The 16,783-nt window shown below is 45.3% G+C and overlaps 1 protein-coding gene across 1 annotated transcript; it reads right to left on the bottom strand.

Annotated features, from left to right (window-relative positions):
• ZNF597 (zinc finger protein 597) lies at positions 1-5,509 on the bottom strand. The gene is made up of 4 exons (XM_025859096.2): positions 5,374-5,509; positions 4,889-4,974; positions 3,911-4,037; positions 1-1,994 (listed from the first exon to the last, which is right to left on the bottom strand). Exons 2-4 carry the CDS (start codon positions 4,919-4,921, stop codon positions 883-885), a joined length of 1,272 nt encoding a protein of 423 aa, XP_025714881.1. The 5' UTR covers positions 4,922-4,974; positions 5,374-5,509; the 3' UTR covers positions 1-882.
• Between the last annotated feature and the right edge of the window lie 11,274 nt (positions 5,510-16,783).

Raw genomic sequence — 16,783 nt, 5'->3', positions numbered from 1 at the left:
TTCACTAAACAAGAGTTACTATTATTCCTAGAAAGGCAGGTAATGTACTTTGGTAGAGACTTAGAGGTAACTCCTTACAGAGAGGAGCAAGTATCTTTCCCTAGATCAAGTCCAGGTGCCAGAAAAGGCTACAGTCAGATTGCCAAAATTCCTTGCAAATGAGTCACAAAGGCCAGTGGCATCAGAAATATGAGAATGGAACTCCAAGGATACTAATAGCCATTAAGACACCAACTTGTCCACCTATTTGGGAACTTTTCACACCAGGCATAAAAGCTCCTAAACCACATCAGAAATTCACATGTGAAATATCATCTCTTACAAATGTTACATTTAGTTATATCCCAAAAAAGTGTAAGACAGAGACAGATTATTTTCCTAGATCCTAGATCTGCAGAACTGGCAAGAAAGAAGAAAGAGAGAGAGAGAGAGAGAGAGAGAAAGAGAGAAAGAAAGAAAGGGAGAGAGAGAGAGAGAAAGAAAGAAAGAAAGAAAAAAAGAAAAAGAAAAAGGAAATTCTCCTTCTTCTAAAACTTACTTAGAAACCATGTAGCAAAATTAAAAGAACTTCTAGCCAAACTTTCATTTTAATGAAAACTGAATTTAAAGAAAAGTTCCATATCATTCTCTGGCTCATACAAATGCAATGTGAACAGTGACTGAGTTACTGAGTTAGAATCCTGGCTTCATTCACTAGCTGTGACATTATCCTTCCTCGGTTATAAAATGGAATCATAGTGCCTAAAGCAAGGTTGTGATGGAGACTAAGTGACACGTGACATGGAATGCATATAAAGTGCCTGGTACATAAAGGGTAACTGGTCCCCAGTTTGCAGTATAGATACTGAGAAGCACAGTGTCGTTAATGAAAACTTGCTATATTTACATGGTGGTTTTCGTATGGGTTTGCTGATGAACGATGAGATGCATATTCAACCTGAAATTTTCCCCACACATGGTACATTTAAAAGGTTCCTCTCCTGTGTGGTTCTTCTGGTGGCATGCAAGCTCTGAGTCCAAAATAAAACTTTTTGCCCATGTTTTGCATTTATGGGGCTTTTCCCCTCTATGAATGCTCTGATGGGAAATAAGCTCAGAGACACGAAGGAAGGTCTTCGCACACTCAGGACATTTTAAAGGTTTAAATTTTGAGAACAAAAGCATATTTTCCCCACAGTCACTGCAGTGTTCAGAGTCATCTGCATGGCCCTGCTCAGGGAGAACAAGGTGTGAGGACTGCCCGAAGCACTTCACACACTGAGTGCACTGGTACTGGGTGGCTGACGTGTGCGTTCTTTCATGCAAAGCAAGATTTGTTTTCTGACCAAAATATTTACCGCAGTCAGTACATTCATAGGCTTTTTTGGCAGCGTGGGTTTTCTGATGCTGTGACAATCCTGGGAGCCACATAAAACCTCTCCCACATATGCCACATGTGTGGGGTTTCTCCTTTATGTGGATATTCATGTGCCGAGACAGATGTGAGTGCTGGCGGAAGCTACTGCCGCACTCAGCACACTTATAAGGCTTCTCGCCAGTATGGATCCTCCTGTGTGTCCTCAGGTTGGCTCTATGATTGAAAATCTTCCCACAGTCACCACATTTATACTTTTTCTCTCCAGAATGAGTTTTCTGATGCAAAACAAGGTATGAGTTATCACTGAAGCTTTCGTCACATTCAGGACACTTGTACAAATTTTTGGCTTCTTCCCCAGGAAATTCAAGAATTTCAGAAAGTGCTCTGGTTCCTAAACACTGAGACAGTTCTAGTAATGGAGTTTGGTTTTCAATGGTAACTAATAGGCTTATGAACCTTTTCTTGCAAGCCAGAGCTCCACCTGATACTTTCCTTTCTGGGTCTCCAACTCCAGTCTCAGATTTTTCTGGGTAATAGATAAGGGGCACAGTGATGGAGGAGTTTTCTGGGGCAAGTTCTTCAAATCCCGTAGACTCTAGATTTAACTGTTGAGAAATTTCAGTCTTGCCTTCCCCTCCTGTTGATAAAAACAAAACAAAGCAAAGCACAGATAACACCCTCAAGTGGTACTGGGGAAAGAACAAGCTAGTTACACAGGGACCAAGAATCTGTAGAGGGCTTATCCTAAAACCCAGACACTCATACTATACAAAATCAGGCCAGCAGGCTCTAGTGACTTCCCAGAGGATCTAGTTGTTAGTGGTCCTGTGAGAGGAGGAAGTGGAAAAGACGTGTAACTACGTTAGGGTCCAGTAGGATAGGAACCAAGGGCAATCTTGGTTGATGCTGTCTACAGAAGGTTTCCAGTTAGTCTCCTGAGTCTCAAGAACTTTTCATCATTTAAGGAATCTCAAGTGACCACTGAACAACCACAACTGGAATAGAGACTGGGATTCATATTTAAGAGAGAAAGAGAGCAAGTGAGTATTTTTCTACCTAGCAGAGAAACAATCTGGTTATTAGAAATAGTTTTATTGTCACCAGGAGAGTTCTTCAAAATTTCTTTACCTCTCCTGGAGGAAAGATCAAGGTAGAGCTGCCATGCATACAGCAGCCAAATGATAACTGGTCTCACTGCTGGGACGGCTGATAAAACTTGGGCTGCCAAAAACCATTCTTAATATTTGTCCAAATATTCTTAATTTGTAAAGCCAACATATCAATATAAAAGGGGTCTTTCCTTCCAGAGAAACAGCCCTATGACTGCCCTAGCACACTGCCTAGAAAGGATTTCTGGGCTGCAGTGCAGTGTGGGAATCCAAATGATACCCAGTGATTTTGCTGTTTTGAAGAGACCAAATTCAGGGATGCCAAGATGGCTAGAATTTGACAACAAAATACTGGGGACAAGGCAGGTGCCCAGGCAGAGCCCTGGACATCTAGGTAGGGCCCCGTTAAGACTTGGGCTGAACATTAATCTGTAAGTGCACATGAAGAAACTACCCCAGACTGGGAAAAGAATCATCAAAAAGGAACACAGAGAAAAATCTTCAGGGTTCACATCATACATAGTTCAATAGTTCATGTTCCTGACAGCCAAGATGGAACACACAAGGTATCAGGCAGTATCCTCAAAAAGACATTGCTTTAGCAGCAGGTCAGAAGGGCCCTAGACTAAAGGCTGCTCTGAATACACCCTAACAAAACAAAAAGCAAGCCCTGAAAGGATCACACTGATCCCAAGTAACTTAAATGCAAAGTCCAAAAATATTTTAAAAAATACAACAAAATGAACATCCAACAACATAAAACTCACAATGTCCAGCATCCAATCAAAAATTATCAGACATGTAAAGAAGCAGAAAAATATGACCCATAACTAGGAGCAAAATCAACGAAGAGAAGCAGACCCAGAAATGACACAGATGATGAAACTAGTAGCAACAATGTTAGAAGAGCTAAAACTATACTTCTCATGTTCAACAAGGTAGAGGGAAACATGAACATGATGAAGAGAGAGGTGGAAAATATGAAACATGAGTTACGATATAGTTCCAAGAGTCAACCCTAGTCAGAGACAAACTCTACTCAGGCATGGGAACATTTCTGCATATAGTTCCCCTTATGTGAAAATGGCGTAGCACCCCCCTTAAGGGTAAATCAATTTCGAATCTTTAGTAGATGACAGTAACCTATACTCATGAGGTTTTGCAAGTAAAACTGTGAACTGACTTTAACAAATATTTGGGAAGATTACTGGATACTGCCATGTCTCATGCAAAACCACAGTCACTGTACTAGATAGGTTTTTTTTTTTGTCTTTAAGAAATCATCTCATCCTTCGAATACTGCACTGTCATGCAAGTTCTTGTCATATCCACATAGTCACCCAGAAAAAGGTCCCACGCCCCATATCAACATGTGAATGAGACATGAAATCCTGTTCCTCGAACTGACTAAAGTTCCAAAATGCAGGAAAAACAACTGCCTTACCCATCAAGGCCATATCCTCGAAACACTCCTGTGTAGTATCTCTGCTGAGGGACCTCTGGACAGGGTGCAGACTCACATACTCCTCTTGAGAAAAATACACAGCCAGATCCTCAAACAGCATTGGCCCCTGAAACAACATGAGAGCCCATCTCAGGACAAGAGGCCCCAAGGCCACCCCCTCACTTGGTTTAGGAAGACTGAGAAGAGCTAGAAACATCAGAACCAAGGGAGGAAGGGGCTTGGTGTAAAAGGTTCCTGAATGCTGGGGATGGTGTATAAATGGGTTCTAAGGATGGTGGTGGAAACTGGGAAGAACATAATTTCTGAGACAGTAGTATAAGGGCCAAGACAGTAAACTATAAGAAGTTCTAGAAGAGACTTATAGGAAAGATAAGGGAACTCTCAGGGAGGGAAACCATTACATACAGATGCTCTAAGAGAAAGAAAACTGAGCAGCCCAGAAGAATCATGAAAAGGGACAGTGGTTCCAGTGTTCTCCCAACATCCTTCTGCTTGCTAGTCTCTCTCCTCCTTGCACATGACACTCAACTGCTAAGCTCTCTTTAGAATCATATCCAGGCCTAGTCCTCCTTCCTTTAGTTTACCAGGCTTATAAACCAACAGAACCTCGATGTGATTAAAAATCACCTGGGGTTTTTGTTTCTGTGTTTATTCAAAATATGTGGGATGTGCCTAGATATCTGCAAGTTTGAGCAGCATTCCAGAAAACCACTTTGAGGTACTCTGATAGCCTTTTCCAATGGGCCCTGCTCCCAGCTGGTGGTTCTGAAAGGAAGAATGTGATAGCCATTTCTCCGAAGTGCCTGGTCCAAGGAAGACAGCTTGATCAAAGGGCTATTTGGGGATCGGGAGCCCTCCCACCGACATGGGCATTCCTAACCCTCTTCCAAAGGAAGGCAGGCAGAGGCCAGAAAGTAGCGACAGGTACTGGGACCCCGAGAAGGAACCTGATCTTACCTGGGCCCCGGTTGTTGGAAGCGTGGACATCATCTCAGGGGGTGGGAGTGCCTTCCTCAAGTGGCCACACTGACTTCAAGACAGATCTAGGAGGGAAGAGAATAATCCTCAAGAGGGACCAATTTGGCTGCAAAGCCCCTCCACAGACTCCCAAGGCTTCCTCGCTTTCCCAACCCCTTTAAAACCTGAGCGGGGGGCGCCTGAGTGGCTCAGTCGCTAAGCGTCTGCCTTCGGCTCAGGTCATGATTCCAGAGTCCTGGGATCGAACCCCACATCAGGCTCCCTGCTCAGGGGGAAGCCTGCTTCTCCCTCTCCCACTCCCCCTGTTTATGTTCCCTCTCTCACTATCTCTCTCTCTCTGTCAAATAAATAAATAAAATTATAAATAAATAAATAAACAAACAAACAAAAACCTGACCCGAAGGCTCCTCTCCGCAGCCCAGCCTCGGAGGGGCCGACTCTTCGGCCGGCCAGGTCCCACCTACCGCTCTGAGATTAGTGATGTTAGAAAGTCTCCCGCTACCAGGACAGAAGGAGCAGAGGGCGACGCCCCAGGGGCACTCTAGACCGAGAGCCACAGCCACTGCGAGGCTCCCGCACTCCTCTACGCAGGAGCTGCCGGGAAAGCCCCCGGAAACGGACCGCCCCCATGCGCTCATGAAACTGTGCCCTGTGATTGGCCAGCGGTACTCCGAAGGGGGCAGTCCTTCTCGTGTGTTGACCAATCGACTCCATTAACAGAGGACAGAAAACTCGCTGGGCAGGCTGGGAGATATAGTTTTCCTTCTGTCTCTCGAAGTAAGTATTTCCGGTTCCGCTGCTTGGGTCTCCCGGGTGAGCTCCGGTCCGCTTATACGCAGGCAGGTAAGTGAATAGGTAGGGTGTGAAGAGGTACGGTGACCCCGGAGCGACGTAATGTTTCAGGGAAGAAGGAAAGTAAGAAGACAGGGAGATTTCGAACCCGAAGGACTATTGGCACCGAAATGTGGGTTTGGGCGGCAGTGCCCCGTGGCCCCAAAACGTGGGTCCGGCCAGGATGAGGTGAGTGGCCAGGAGTGCAAGTCCTAGTCTTGGCCTGAGCAGTCAAGTCTGCTGTGTTTTGGGTGGACTGTGGGGCCGTGGAGTGAAAAGGGGTGCCTTCTGCGTGGACAGAATTCAGATTGGCTTCGACCAGGTTGCTAGTCCATGACCCAGTGCATTCTAGGGGCGTTGTGCCCCGCGACTGCAGCGGAGCTGAGCCAAAATGAGGCTCAGAGACAGCGGAATCTCAAGCGGGAGTAAAGCCATTGGCTTGCTTTGCGAGACGCCGTATGCCTCCTAATACCTCACATTCGACCTGTCCCATTGCCACATATTGTACACTTCGCTGACACTGGATTCGGTGGTGTAGGGATTTGGAATTTAAAATTGAGCTCGTTCTCAAGCTTTGCCACTGATTGCTGGGGTTATCTTGGCCAATATACAACTTTGCTTTCCTCAGCTGCAAAGAGTTCCAAATGCTTCTCCTCAGAGGGTAGTTTCAAATAAGTTGTCAGTTTATAAAGGTGTCAATTTACAAAGGTGAAAAAGCAAGGATGATAGGTACCTTAATAGAAAATACTGGGTAAGTCTCAATATATTTTCTTATTCTAGTACCAGACATGTGCCTGTATCTAAAAGGTTACTCAAGAAATTGTTGTATGGTTATTGAAACAATATCATCAGAACTGACAAAATAAGTAGTGGGAACCGGTGGAATATCAGACAGGACAGTTTCAGTTGCGAGTAACAGAAAACCCAACAAAACTATGTTCAAAAGTAGGGCAGATACAGATTGGTTAATTCAGTGGCTCAGTGACACCATCAAGGTCTTAATGCTTCTATTTTTCTCCTCTGCCATCCTTAGCATGTTGGTGAAAGTGACAGTGGAATCTACATAATACATGCAGACGTGCATTGTGCCAGATACCCATCCTAAACCAATCATTATCAAGGGTAAAAAGACTATACCTACCATAATTGGTTTTGACCAGCCATGGTTCACCCCCTAGCACTGGGGGAAGGACCCAGCCTCCCCTGGCCAACTACCTGCACAAAATCAGGGCTCTGTTAGAAAAGAAAAAGAAGGAAGTAGAACATATCAAATAGGTAACTAAGAGCATCTGCCACAAGTGACATCTGTTGACAACAAAGATCTTCTTTGGCTTCTTCAACAAAGCCCTTCTTTTTTTTTTTTAAGATTTTATTTATTTATTTGACAGAGAGAGTGAGACAGCGAGAGAGGGAACGCAAGCAGGGGGAGTGAGAGAAGCAGGCTTCCCGCTGAGCAGGGAGCCCGATGTGGGGCTCGATCCCAGGACCCTGGGATCATGACCCAAGCCGAAGGCAGACATTCAATGACTGAGCCACCCAGGCGCCCCAGAGCTAGGCCTTCTGACAATGGGTCACAAAAGAAGTGCGCTAGGGAGAGGAGAAGGGTGGTGAAAGGACAAGTGGAAGAATGATAAGGAAAAATTTCCCCACAGGCTAGACCAATCCAAAGCATAAATGTTGAAGAAGAGCTAACAGCCTGGTACACGGAGGTCTAAACTGAAAGCACGTTTATTATCGAATCATGGTAGTGCTCAAGTAGTCATATTCCTCCCCCCCTTCCTTTGTGCTTATATTTAATGCCATTCTTCTGTCAAGGATATCTCGTTTACGGCTCAGATTCTCCTGATTCTGATTTTTGGCCCCTTCACCAAGAACAAGAGGCTCTTGTGGCCTTTTCCTTTGAACTTTGGTCTCATAACAAAGAAATAAACACAGTTTCCAATGATCAGAAGTGAAGCTTGTGGTATTAACTCAATGGATAACCAGAGAGAAAGAGTTATCTTTGAAATGGGAGAAGAAACTAAATCTTCCCAAGACCCTTTTCCAAAACTGAGCAGAGTAGATCAAGAAGGGAGCTTGAAAGATTGATCTTGCTTAAAGAGATGAGGTACAAAGTCTAAGACCAAGATTGAAAGAATAAGACTGAAATATATGCCTAACTTTGTTTTTTAAAAATCAGAGATGCTTGACTATATATCCATTATATGTTCAAGTAACAGGTTTTTTTTTTAAGATTTTATTTATGAGAGAGAGAGAAAGAGAGAGTGGGGGAGAGGAGCTGAGGGAGAGGGACAAGCAGATTCCACACTGAGTGCAGAGCCAGATGCGGGGCTCAGTCTCCAAAACCAAGAGTCCGACACTTAACCAACTAAGCCACCCAGGTGCCCCTCAAATAACAGATTTTAATATTCAAAACTCACAAATCCTGGGGTGCACAGAGACTGGTTAAGATTCTCTCCTTCTGCCCCTCTCCTCCCTGCCCCTCCTCTCGCTCACATACTCTCTAAAAAAAACACAAAACTCAAAAATTCTTTTGCCACAACCTTCTGACAGTGTCTTCATTTCAGCCTTTAACATATCAATAATAATCTGTATGTATTAAAATTCTTTCTGTAGCCAAAGATCTGCGGTTTCTCTGAAGATCACATTATCTTTTTAAAAATTAAAAATAACTTTTTATAGGAGCGTCTGGGTGGCTCAGTCAATTAAGCATTCAGCTCAGGTCATGATCCCAGGGTCCTGGGATCAAGCCCCAAGTTGGGGCTCCCTGCTTGGCAGGAGGTCTACTTCTCCCTATCTCTCTGCCCATCGCCCCCCTCATGCTCTCTTGCTATCTCTCAGTCTCAAATAAATAAATGAAATCTTTAAAAAAAATAACTTTTTATTATTAGAAAAGCAGTATATATGCGTTTTAGAAAGTTAGAAAATACAGATAAGAAAAAAATAGAAAATAAAAGCACTACATTCTTATCATTCAGAGATTACCAATGTTCCCTTTTAAGTATAGATATTTTCCCTGGTAATTTTAAGCATAATTTCCAGAACAAATTGCTCTCTAAGTTTGGCATTTTAAACATTCCCAGACAGTTCTGTTTTTCAGGGTCCGTTACTTAAAAATAAGTATGTCTCTGGTTCTTACAGCTTTTGTATCCTTCGTGAGATGTGAATACCAATGAGAAATTGGCAGGGCCATATTAGGATGTACCAGAAGAGTATAGATAAGCAAGATTAGCTTTTTCTCCCAACTTCAGCAAGAGGCTTTTCTCGCAGGAATCCAGAATGCCTGACTGGGCAGTTAGGAACCCTGGCTCACTAGTATCCAGTCTCTAATGAAGGGAATGATGGTTACTGGTCATGCCTGCAGGACTTACTGTCACAGCAAAAGGCTCTCACGACTTTGAAGCTAGGATTACCTCTAGCTGGGCAGGAATCCCTTCATCAGAAAGAGACTCAAAAAAGAGAGAGAGAGAGAGAGGAAGGGAGGGAGGAGGAAAGAAAAGAAAGAGAAGGAGGAAGGAAGGAGGGAGGGGGCAAAGGGCTCTAAATTGTGCCTCCAATACATTAATCCTATGACCAGAAAGTGGTTTTGCTCTGTGTTGACTCTAACAAAATTCTTTCTCAGTCACTGAGGCTAGAAATGCTTCCAAAGGAAGATTCTGGACCTACTGATACTGACTGATTCTTGCAAATAGAAACTGTAAGCGGAGATTTCTGGAGGATGATAAGATCTACAGAGCATACAGGTTGGTCACAGTGAGGTTGGAGAAGGAACAATGGGTTGGAGAGCAGACGAGAAGACAACATGCTTAGACAATTAATTTCCCCCCAAAGGATCCTTCAGATTGAGCTTTCTGAGATCACAGGTTTAACTGTCTGAGACACTTGGCCCAGGAGTGAACAGAAACAGCATGGCATGGCCTCTTTCTCCCCTGCAGCGGACAGAAAGGCCGTACCTGGAGGAGCGAGGCACGGAGCCGCTGGAGCTGGGAGAAGAGTTGCAGAGAGTGAGTCAAAGGCTGCTGTGTTCTGCTGTGGATGATGTGCTCACAGTCAGAGGAAACCTACTTGAATGAAACCCATTTTATTAGTCAGTATTTTTAAAAGATTTTTAACAATTTCTTAGAGAGCGCACAAGCAGGGGGCAGGTGGGAGAGGGAGAAGCAGGCTCCCCGTTGAGCAGTGAGCCAGATAACATGGGGCTCAATCCCAGGACCCTGGGATCATGACCTGAGCCCAAGGCAGACACTTAACCGATGAGCCACCCAGGCGCCCTATAAGGAGTTTTTAAATAATATGGGGAAATACTAACATTAAAAATTTTTAAGGGATACAAAACTGTATGCAAAATACTATCATTATTAAAAATGTACTGAAGAGGTGCACCTGGGGGGCTCAGTCATTAAGCATGTCTTGGGCTCAGGTTATAGTCCCAGGGTCCTGGGATGGAACCCCGCATCAGACTCCTTGCTCAGCAGGGAGCCTGCTTCTCTCTCTGCCACTCCCCCTGCTTGTGTTCCCTCTCTCACTATGTCTCTCTCTGTCAAATAAATAAATAAAATCTTTAAAAAAAATGTACTGGGGGCGCCTGGGTGGCTCAGTCATTAAGCGTCTGCCTTCGGCTCAGGTCATGATCCCAGGGTCCTGGGATCGAGCCCCGCTTCGGGCTCCCTGCTCCGCGGGAGGCCTGCTTCTCCCTCTCCCACTCCCCCTGCTTGTGTTCCCTCTCTCACTGTGTCTCTCTCTGTCAAATAAATAAAATCTTTAAAAGTAAAAATAAAAATAAAAATAAAAAAATGTACTGAAGAGAACAATGAGACATGCAAATGTTAAGTGGTCATCTTGGGTTGGTGAGCAAATGGTGATTTTTTTCTTCTTTATGCTCCTCTATATTTTTCTTATTACAGTGAGTAGGTATTTCTTCCAAAACTAGTCTGGAGTTGGACTGCGTGGCTTGAAATTGCTCTTAACAGCTCTAACATCTTGGATTCATTATTTGTCCTCTCGAAGCCTCAGTTTCCATAGCTGCAAAAGAGGAACAATGAGTGTAAATACCTCAGGTCCTACCTCATGTCGTTGTTAGGATGGTTAAATGAGATACTATGACACAACACTCTAGCGTACAAGAAGTGCTCAAAAGTATGAGCTTTATCATTGAAAAGATTTTTAGGGGCGTCTGGGTGGCTCGGTTGGTTGGACATCCCACTCTTGATCTCAGCTCAGGTCTTGATCTCGGCTCAGGTCTTGATCTCAGGGTTGTGAGTTTAAGCCCACATTGGGTTCCATGCTGGGCATGCAGCCTACTTAAAAAAAAAAAAGTTTTTAAATAAAATTAGCAATCAGACACATCAACATAGTCCACATAGAGCTTCCCGCAATGACATGTTTCCCAAGAACTTGAAAGAAGGGGAATAAGGCTGAACGCTGAGAAGCTGAGAAAGTTGAGATGAAATCAGTTTCTTCAGAAATAACAAGTAATGGGGCGCCTGGGTGGCTCAGTCGTTAAGCGTCTGCCTTCAGCTCAGGTCATGGTCCCAGGGTCCTGGGATCGAGACCCGCATCGGGCTCCCCGCTCCGCGGGAAGACTGCTTCTCTTCCTCTCCCCCTGCTTGTGTTCCCTCTCTCACCGTGTCTCTCCCTCTGTGAAATAAATAAAATCTTTAAAAAAAAAAAAAAAAAGAAAGAAAGAAATAACAAGTAACTTTAAGCAAAGCCTGGGAAGTTCATCAAGTTGTGATTTGCGGGTCTGAAAAGGAATGTGTTTACCAGAGGGGCGTAGTCTGAGTGGAACCAAGAGGAAGAAAAGTCAGCAAGAGTCTGGCACCCTCCTAGTGCTGCTCAGGCAAAGGAATGTTGAATGAATGGGACAAGCATTCATGACACCGTAGAAGGGTCTGCTGTGTTGGACCAGGGCCTGAGTAAAAGATCTCCCTTGAGACTCTTGTTCCCTTTGCTGATCGATGTGGTGATCTCGCGCTCCCCCCGGGCCGGGCCTGAGCCGCGCCAGACGAGGCACGGACATTGATGGCGAATGGGATTGCTCTTCTCGTTCTGCCCGCGGGCGCCTCGCTCCTTAGCCTCCGCCCGCCGTGGCGGTGTGTGGGGGGTAGGGGTGGGGGTTGACGTGCAGGCTCCGACCCGACCCCGCCTTCCCATGTTCTGCCTCACGGCGCTCGCGGGACCGGGGTCCCCTGACGCAGCAGACACTCTCGCTTGCCTTTCCTGGCTTCGTGTGTGGTGCGCGGCCCTATCCGCCGCGGGGAGGGCCGGCCCGACGCGGCGCTGCTCACCCGCTTGGGCGTGCTGAGCGCGTTGCGACTGGCCCTCCGTGGTGCCCCTGGAGCGCTCCAGGTCATCTCAGGTGCCTGAGGCCGAGCCGGTGGCGTCGTTTCCCATTCACAAAATCTTAAAAAAAAAAAAAGACTGTTCCCTTCTTCATACCCCCTGCTCACCAAGAACTTCCTGATTAGTGATCTAGCTTTCTAGGAACCCTGATAGAGAAAGAGGCATCTGGAGCAGGACTAGGAGTATTCCAGTGACCCTTAACCATAAACAGGTAAGCCAGAATTTGGCTTAAGCCTCAGCTTTTGTGAGTCTGAGCAGTAAGCCCAGTCTCAGGGTGTACTGACAATATAACTGGAGAACCATACCCTCCCAATATGCTGGCCTGACACTCCCAGACCAGGCTAAGTGGTCCCTCTGTCTTGGTTTTATTGCAGCAAGCACGATCATCCTTTGTGCTCCCTCTGTCTTGGGTTTATTGCAGCAAGCAGGCTCATTCTTGGTGACCCAATATACACATTTGTAGCATTTTACACCAAAAGGGAATTTCTTTGGAAGCAAAATATTTAGTTCTTGGTTGTAGTGGCTTTGATCCATGCAAATGTTAATAAACCCTTCAGGACCATGAATCAGAATAATCTCCCCCACTTCAAGCCAGTCTCATGGAGCCTTTTCCTCTCCTGGGAGTGCTCCCAGAGTGGTCCAGAGCCCTCTCAGGCCAGGCAGATGCTGGTCAACCATCTACAGCACTTGTATGAAGTGGCTTGTTCATGGTCTGTTTGTGGGACCCTGGAAAAATGTTTTCAGGGTCTTCCTGGAAAGCCTGCCTTTTGAAACCCACCTGTCCTCCTGGGTGAGTCAGGAAAGTGTAGGCATCATGGTCCGTAAAATGGGGACAACCATACCTACTTCTCAGAGTTGTTGGGAAGTATACAAGGTCCCTCAGGAAGGGCTGTGACACAGGGTGTAGCATATGGCAGACACTTAGCAAATACGCATTCACTCATAGTCTGTTCTAAAATTCCCGTTGTCCTGTTTAAGTGCCTCTTTGGAACCCTTATCAGGCCATCTTGTAATCATACATCTGCTCAAAGGCAGAGAATGCATCTCAGTCACCATTTGTACCCACAGCCCATGGCACAGTGGCCAGCGCTCTTGAAAAGAGGGAAGAAGTAAGGAACAGAATCCTGTATCTAAGCTCAACCCTCACCTCATTCACACTTGCTTTTTATTGGTGAAAATATCATATTGCTTGTGCGCACAAATAAGATCTCTGAGAGGATACCAGGATCCTGGCAATAGTGGTTATCTGGAGAACTCTGGCACTCAGAGTCAAAAAGAGGAAAACGTACTTTTCACTATATCTCCTTTTGTTGTGTTTCTGAAAATTGGCCATGGGCAAGCATACTTCTAAAAAAAAAAGTTTGTTAGGGACGCCTGGGTGGCTCACTCAGTCAAGCATCTGAGTCTTTATCTTAGCTCAGGTCTTGATCTCAGGGTCATGAGTTCACGCCCCACGTTGGGCTCCACACTGGGTATGGAGCCTGATGTGGGAAACAAAGGCAAAAGGGGAAACTTAGATTTCCTTGCTGCTTACAGTCCACTGACAGGGCCTTGAAAAAGGCAGAATGACCTTCCTCTGCCTCAATGTTGACACCTTGGTAAGGGCAAAAGGCAATCTTAGCCTGGCCTCTCCCCATCCACCCCCCAGGAGCCTGTAAGTCTACTTTAACATATAAAAATTCCTTGGAAACTTCCTTTATCTCTGCCCACCAAGATATAGGTTAGCAATCATCCTCCAAGCATATGTCCCACTGATATACATCTGAAGGGTCTCATGACTGAGTTTTTATGAGACAGTAATAAATGACCTTTTTCTAACAATAGCTAGTCTCCTCAGGGTCATGGAAACCTTGTTTCCAAAATACCTTGGAGGCTTCTGCTGTCCCTAACCCCCTCTCAACTTGAAAGTATATAATCGGCCACTCCTCGTGACCCAAATGCAGATCTTTTTGCCTATAGCTCCTGTCCCTGTGCTTTCATAAAACCACCTTTTTGCCCCAAAGGCATCTCAAGAATTCTTTCTTGGCTGTTGGCTCTGAACCCCACCACTTCAAAAGAAAATTAAAAGTTTGTTTTAGAAAATCCCCCACCCCCCAGTTAAGCCCAAACGAAAATATGTTGGAAACATCTGTAAAAATCATATATGGAAGACATATAAATGGTTAATAAAAATAGGGAAAAGTGATCAAACTTACCAAGAAATACACATTAAAATTATGAGATCATTTCACCCAGATGCAGAGAGGTAAGGAATAATAATACCCCATGTTGGGCACCTGGGTGGCTCAGTTGGTTAGGCGTCTGCCTTCAGCTCAGGTCATGATCCCAGGGTCCTGGGATCGAGTCCCACATCAGTCCCTCCTCTGCCGGGAGGCTGCTTCTTCCTCTGCCCCCCCCCCTCATGAATAAGTAAATAGAATCTTTTTTTTAAATTTTATTTATTTGAGAGAGAGAATGAGAGATAGAGAGAGAGCATGAGAGGGGGAGGGTCAGAGGGAGAAGCAGACTCCCTGCTGAGCAGGGAGCCCGAGGCGGGACTCGATCCCAGGACTCCAGGATCATGACCTGAGCCGAAGGCAGTCGCTTAACCAACTGAGCCACCCAGGCGCCCTAGAATCTTTTAATTAAAAAATAATAATACCCCATGTTGGTGAGGATATGTGTGACAGAAGCTTTCTCACTCTTGGTGTCAGAATAAACTAGTAAAAACTTTTGGGCAGAGGTTTGTTTCCAAATTGAAATGTGGTCAATTAAAAAATAATTTGGGGGGCACCTGGGTGGCTCAGTCGGTTGAGTGTCCGACTCTCGGTTTCAGCTCGGGTCATGATCTCAGGGTTGTGGGATTGAGCCCCACATTGGGAGTCTCCTTGGGATTCTCTCTCCCCCTCTGCCCCTCCCCCAGCTCTCTCTTTCTAAAATAAATAAATCTTTAAAGAAAAATTTTTTAACCAACATTCTAGGAATTGTTCCCTAAAAAAAAAAACAATCTGAAATGAGTGCAGGTTTCTGTACAAAGTTGTTAGTTGCAATGCTTTTTATAACCTGAATGTGTGGGTATTGCAGGGGAAACCTTGATTGCCGGTCCCTGCTATCCTCCTCCCCAACCCTAGCCCATTTGTTGACAGAGTAGTGAGGAGGGCCCTAGATAAGTGCTATCACCCATGCTTGGAATAAAAGAGTAGTACCCAACTTTGTTCTTCTATGGGCCAGATGAGACCCCAGGGACCAGAAGGGAGAGGTGGAAATTTAAATGCCTTAATTTCTGGAGAGATCTTGGCCTTAGAGATTCATAGAATCGTGAGTATATATTACTTCCAAAATTAGCCCAGTAATTAAGCCAGGGCTTGGGAAGGGCACAGGCAGCCCATGTCGATGGTGGCTTGCTGCTCGCCCTGGCCCAGAGAAGCCTGGTTACCTTCCCCTGTCTCCAAGGCTGGGAGAGGGTTCTGCATCTGAGGAGGCAGGAATTGAGGGTTTCCCTTCAAGTGCTTCCTGGAGTACTGCCTCTGCTTGGCAGCTTGGAATGTGGCTAAGCTACAGGAGTAGAGATTGCTGGCTCTCCTCGAGAGTAGTGCCTCTAGGTTTCTCCCTGCTTGACCCATGGCCGTGAGTAGGCAAGAGAAAAATAATGGTACAGCAGAAGAGGCCTTGCAGCCAGAGGGAGGAGGAGCAGAGTGCTCAAAACAGGCAGCTCCTGATGAAACAGAACTGGAGGAGACTGACGACCACACTACCCAAATCACTGAGCCAAGAGACAGGGGCTGACCTTATTTCTTATCTATATACCAGAGCCTTGGATTTATTTATTTTTTATCTGTCAGAGAGAGAGCGCACACAATCACAAGCAGGGGGAGCAGCAGGCAGAGGGAGAAGCAGGCTCCGCATTGAGCAAGGAGCCCGATGTGGGACTCGATCCCAGGACCCTGGGATCATGATGTGAGCTGAAGGCAGATGCTTAACGGACTGAGCCACCCAGGCGCCCCAAGGGGCTGACCTTAATTGATTAAACCAATTAGAGACCATTTTGGGGGTGGAATGTTTTTTTTTTTTAAGAGGACAACTACCTTGAATAACCCTTGTAGTAACATGTCGTAAGATGTGGTACCTCCTTGTCCTGAGGATAAAAGAGATCCCCTGTTAGAAGCTTAATGCAGTACTTGGCAAATAATAAGCCTTTGGGAGAATATTTTCTCATTTGTGTTTAAAAACAGTGTTTTTAAAGTTTGAATGGATGTATATGCCCTTCTCAGTTTTGACAGTTCATCTTAAAGTACTGTGCATAGAACCCTGGAAACAAAAATGTCATCACATAGGGTGGGCTTCTCAAACTTTAATGTTTCAATGTTTCAAACTTCCAATGTTTTAAGGCTTCTCAAACTATAAATCAACTAGGGATCCTGTTAAACACAGGTTTTAGTTAAATGCAAATTCTGATTCAATCTGGCTGAGGCCTGAGGTTCCGTATTTTTAACAAGCTCCCAGGGATGCTGATGCTGCTGGACCACAGACCACACTTTAAGTAGCAAGGAGATAGGTAAGGTTTCACTTCTCCTGTGTTACTGAGGGGGTATATCACTGCATCCATTTTCCATGGACGGGAACACAGGGAAAGGGAGAAAGAAGAGGAAGAAAGCAAGCAACTTCCTTTTTTTAAACCTCATCTCTTTATTTAAAAAAAATTCAGGGATGCCTGGGTGGCTC

The sequence above is a fragment of the Callorhinus ursinus genome, unplaced genomic scaffold, assembly GCF_003265705.2.
Source record: "Callorhinus ursinus isolate GAN/ISIS: 27379988/994484 unplaced genomic scaffold, GSC_fseal_2.0 scaffold13, whole genome shotgun sequence".
Taxonomy (NCBI): domain Eukaryota; kingdom Metazoa; phylum Chordata; class Mammalia; order Carnivora; family Otariidae; genus Callorhinus; species Callorhinus ursinus.
Note: the sequence above shows the minus strand (reverse complement) of the source record. Positions and strands in the feature narration are given on the sequence as shown.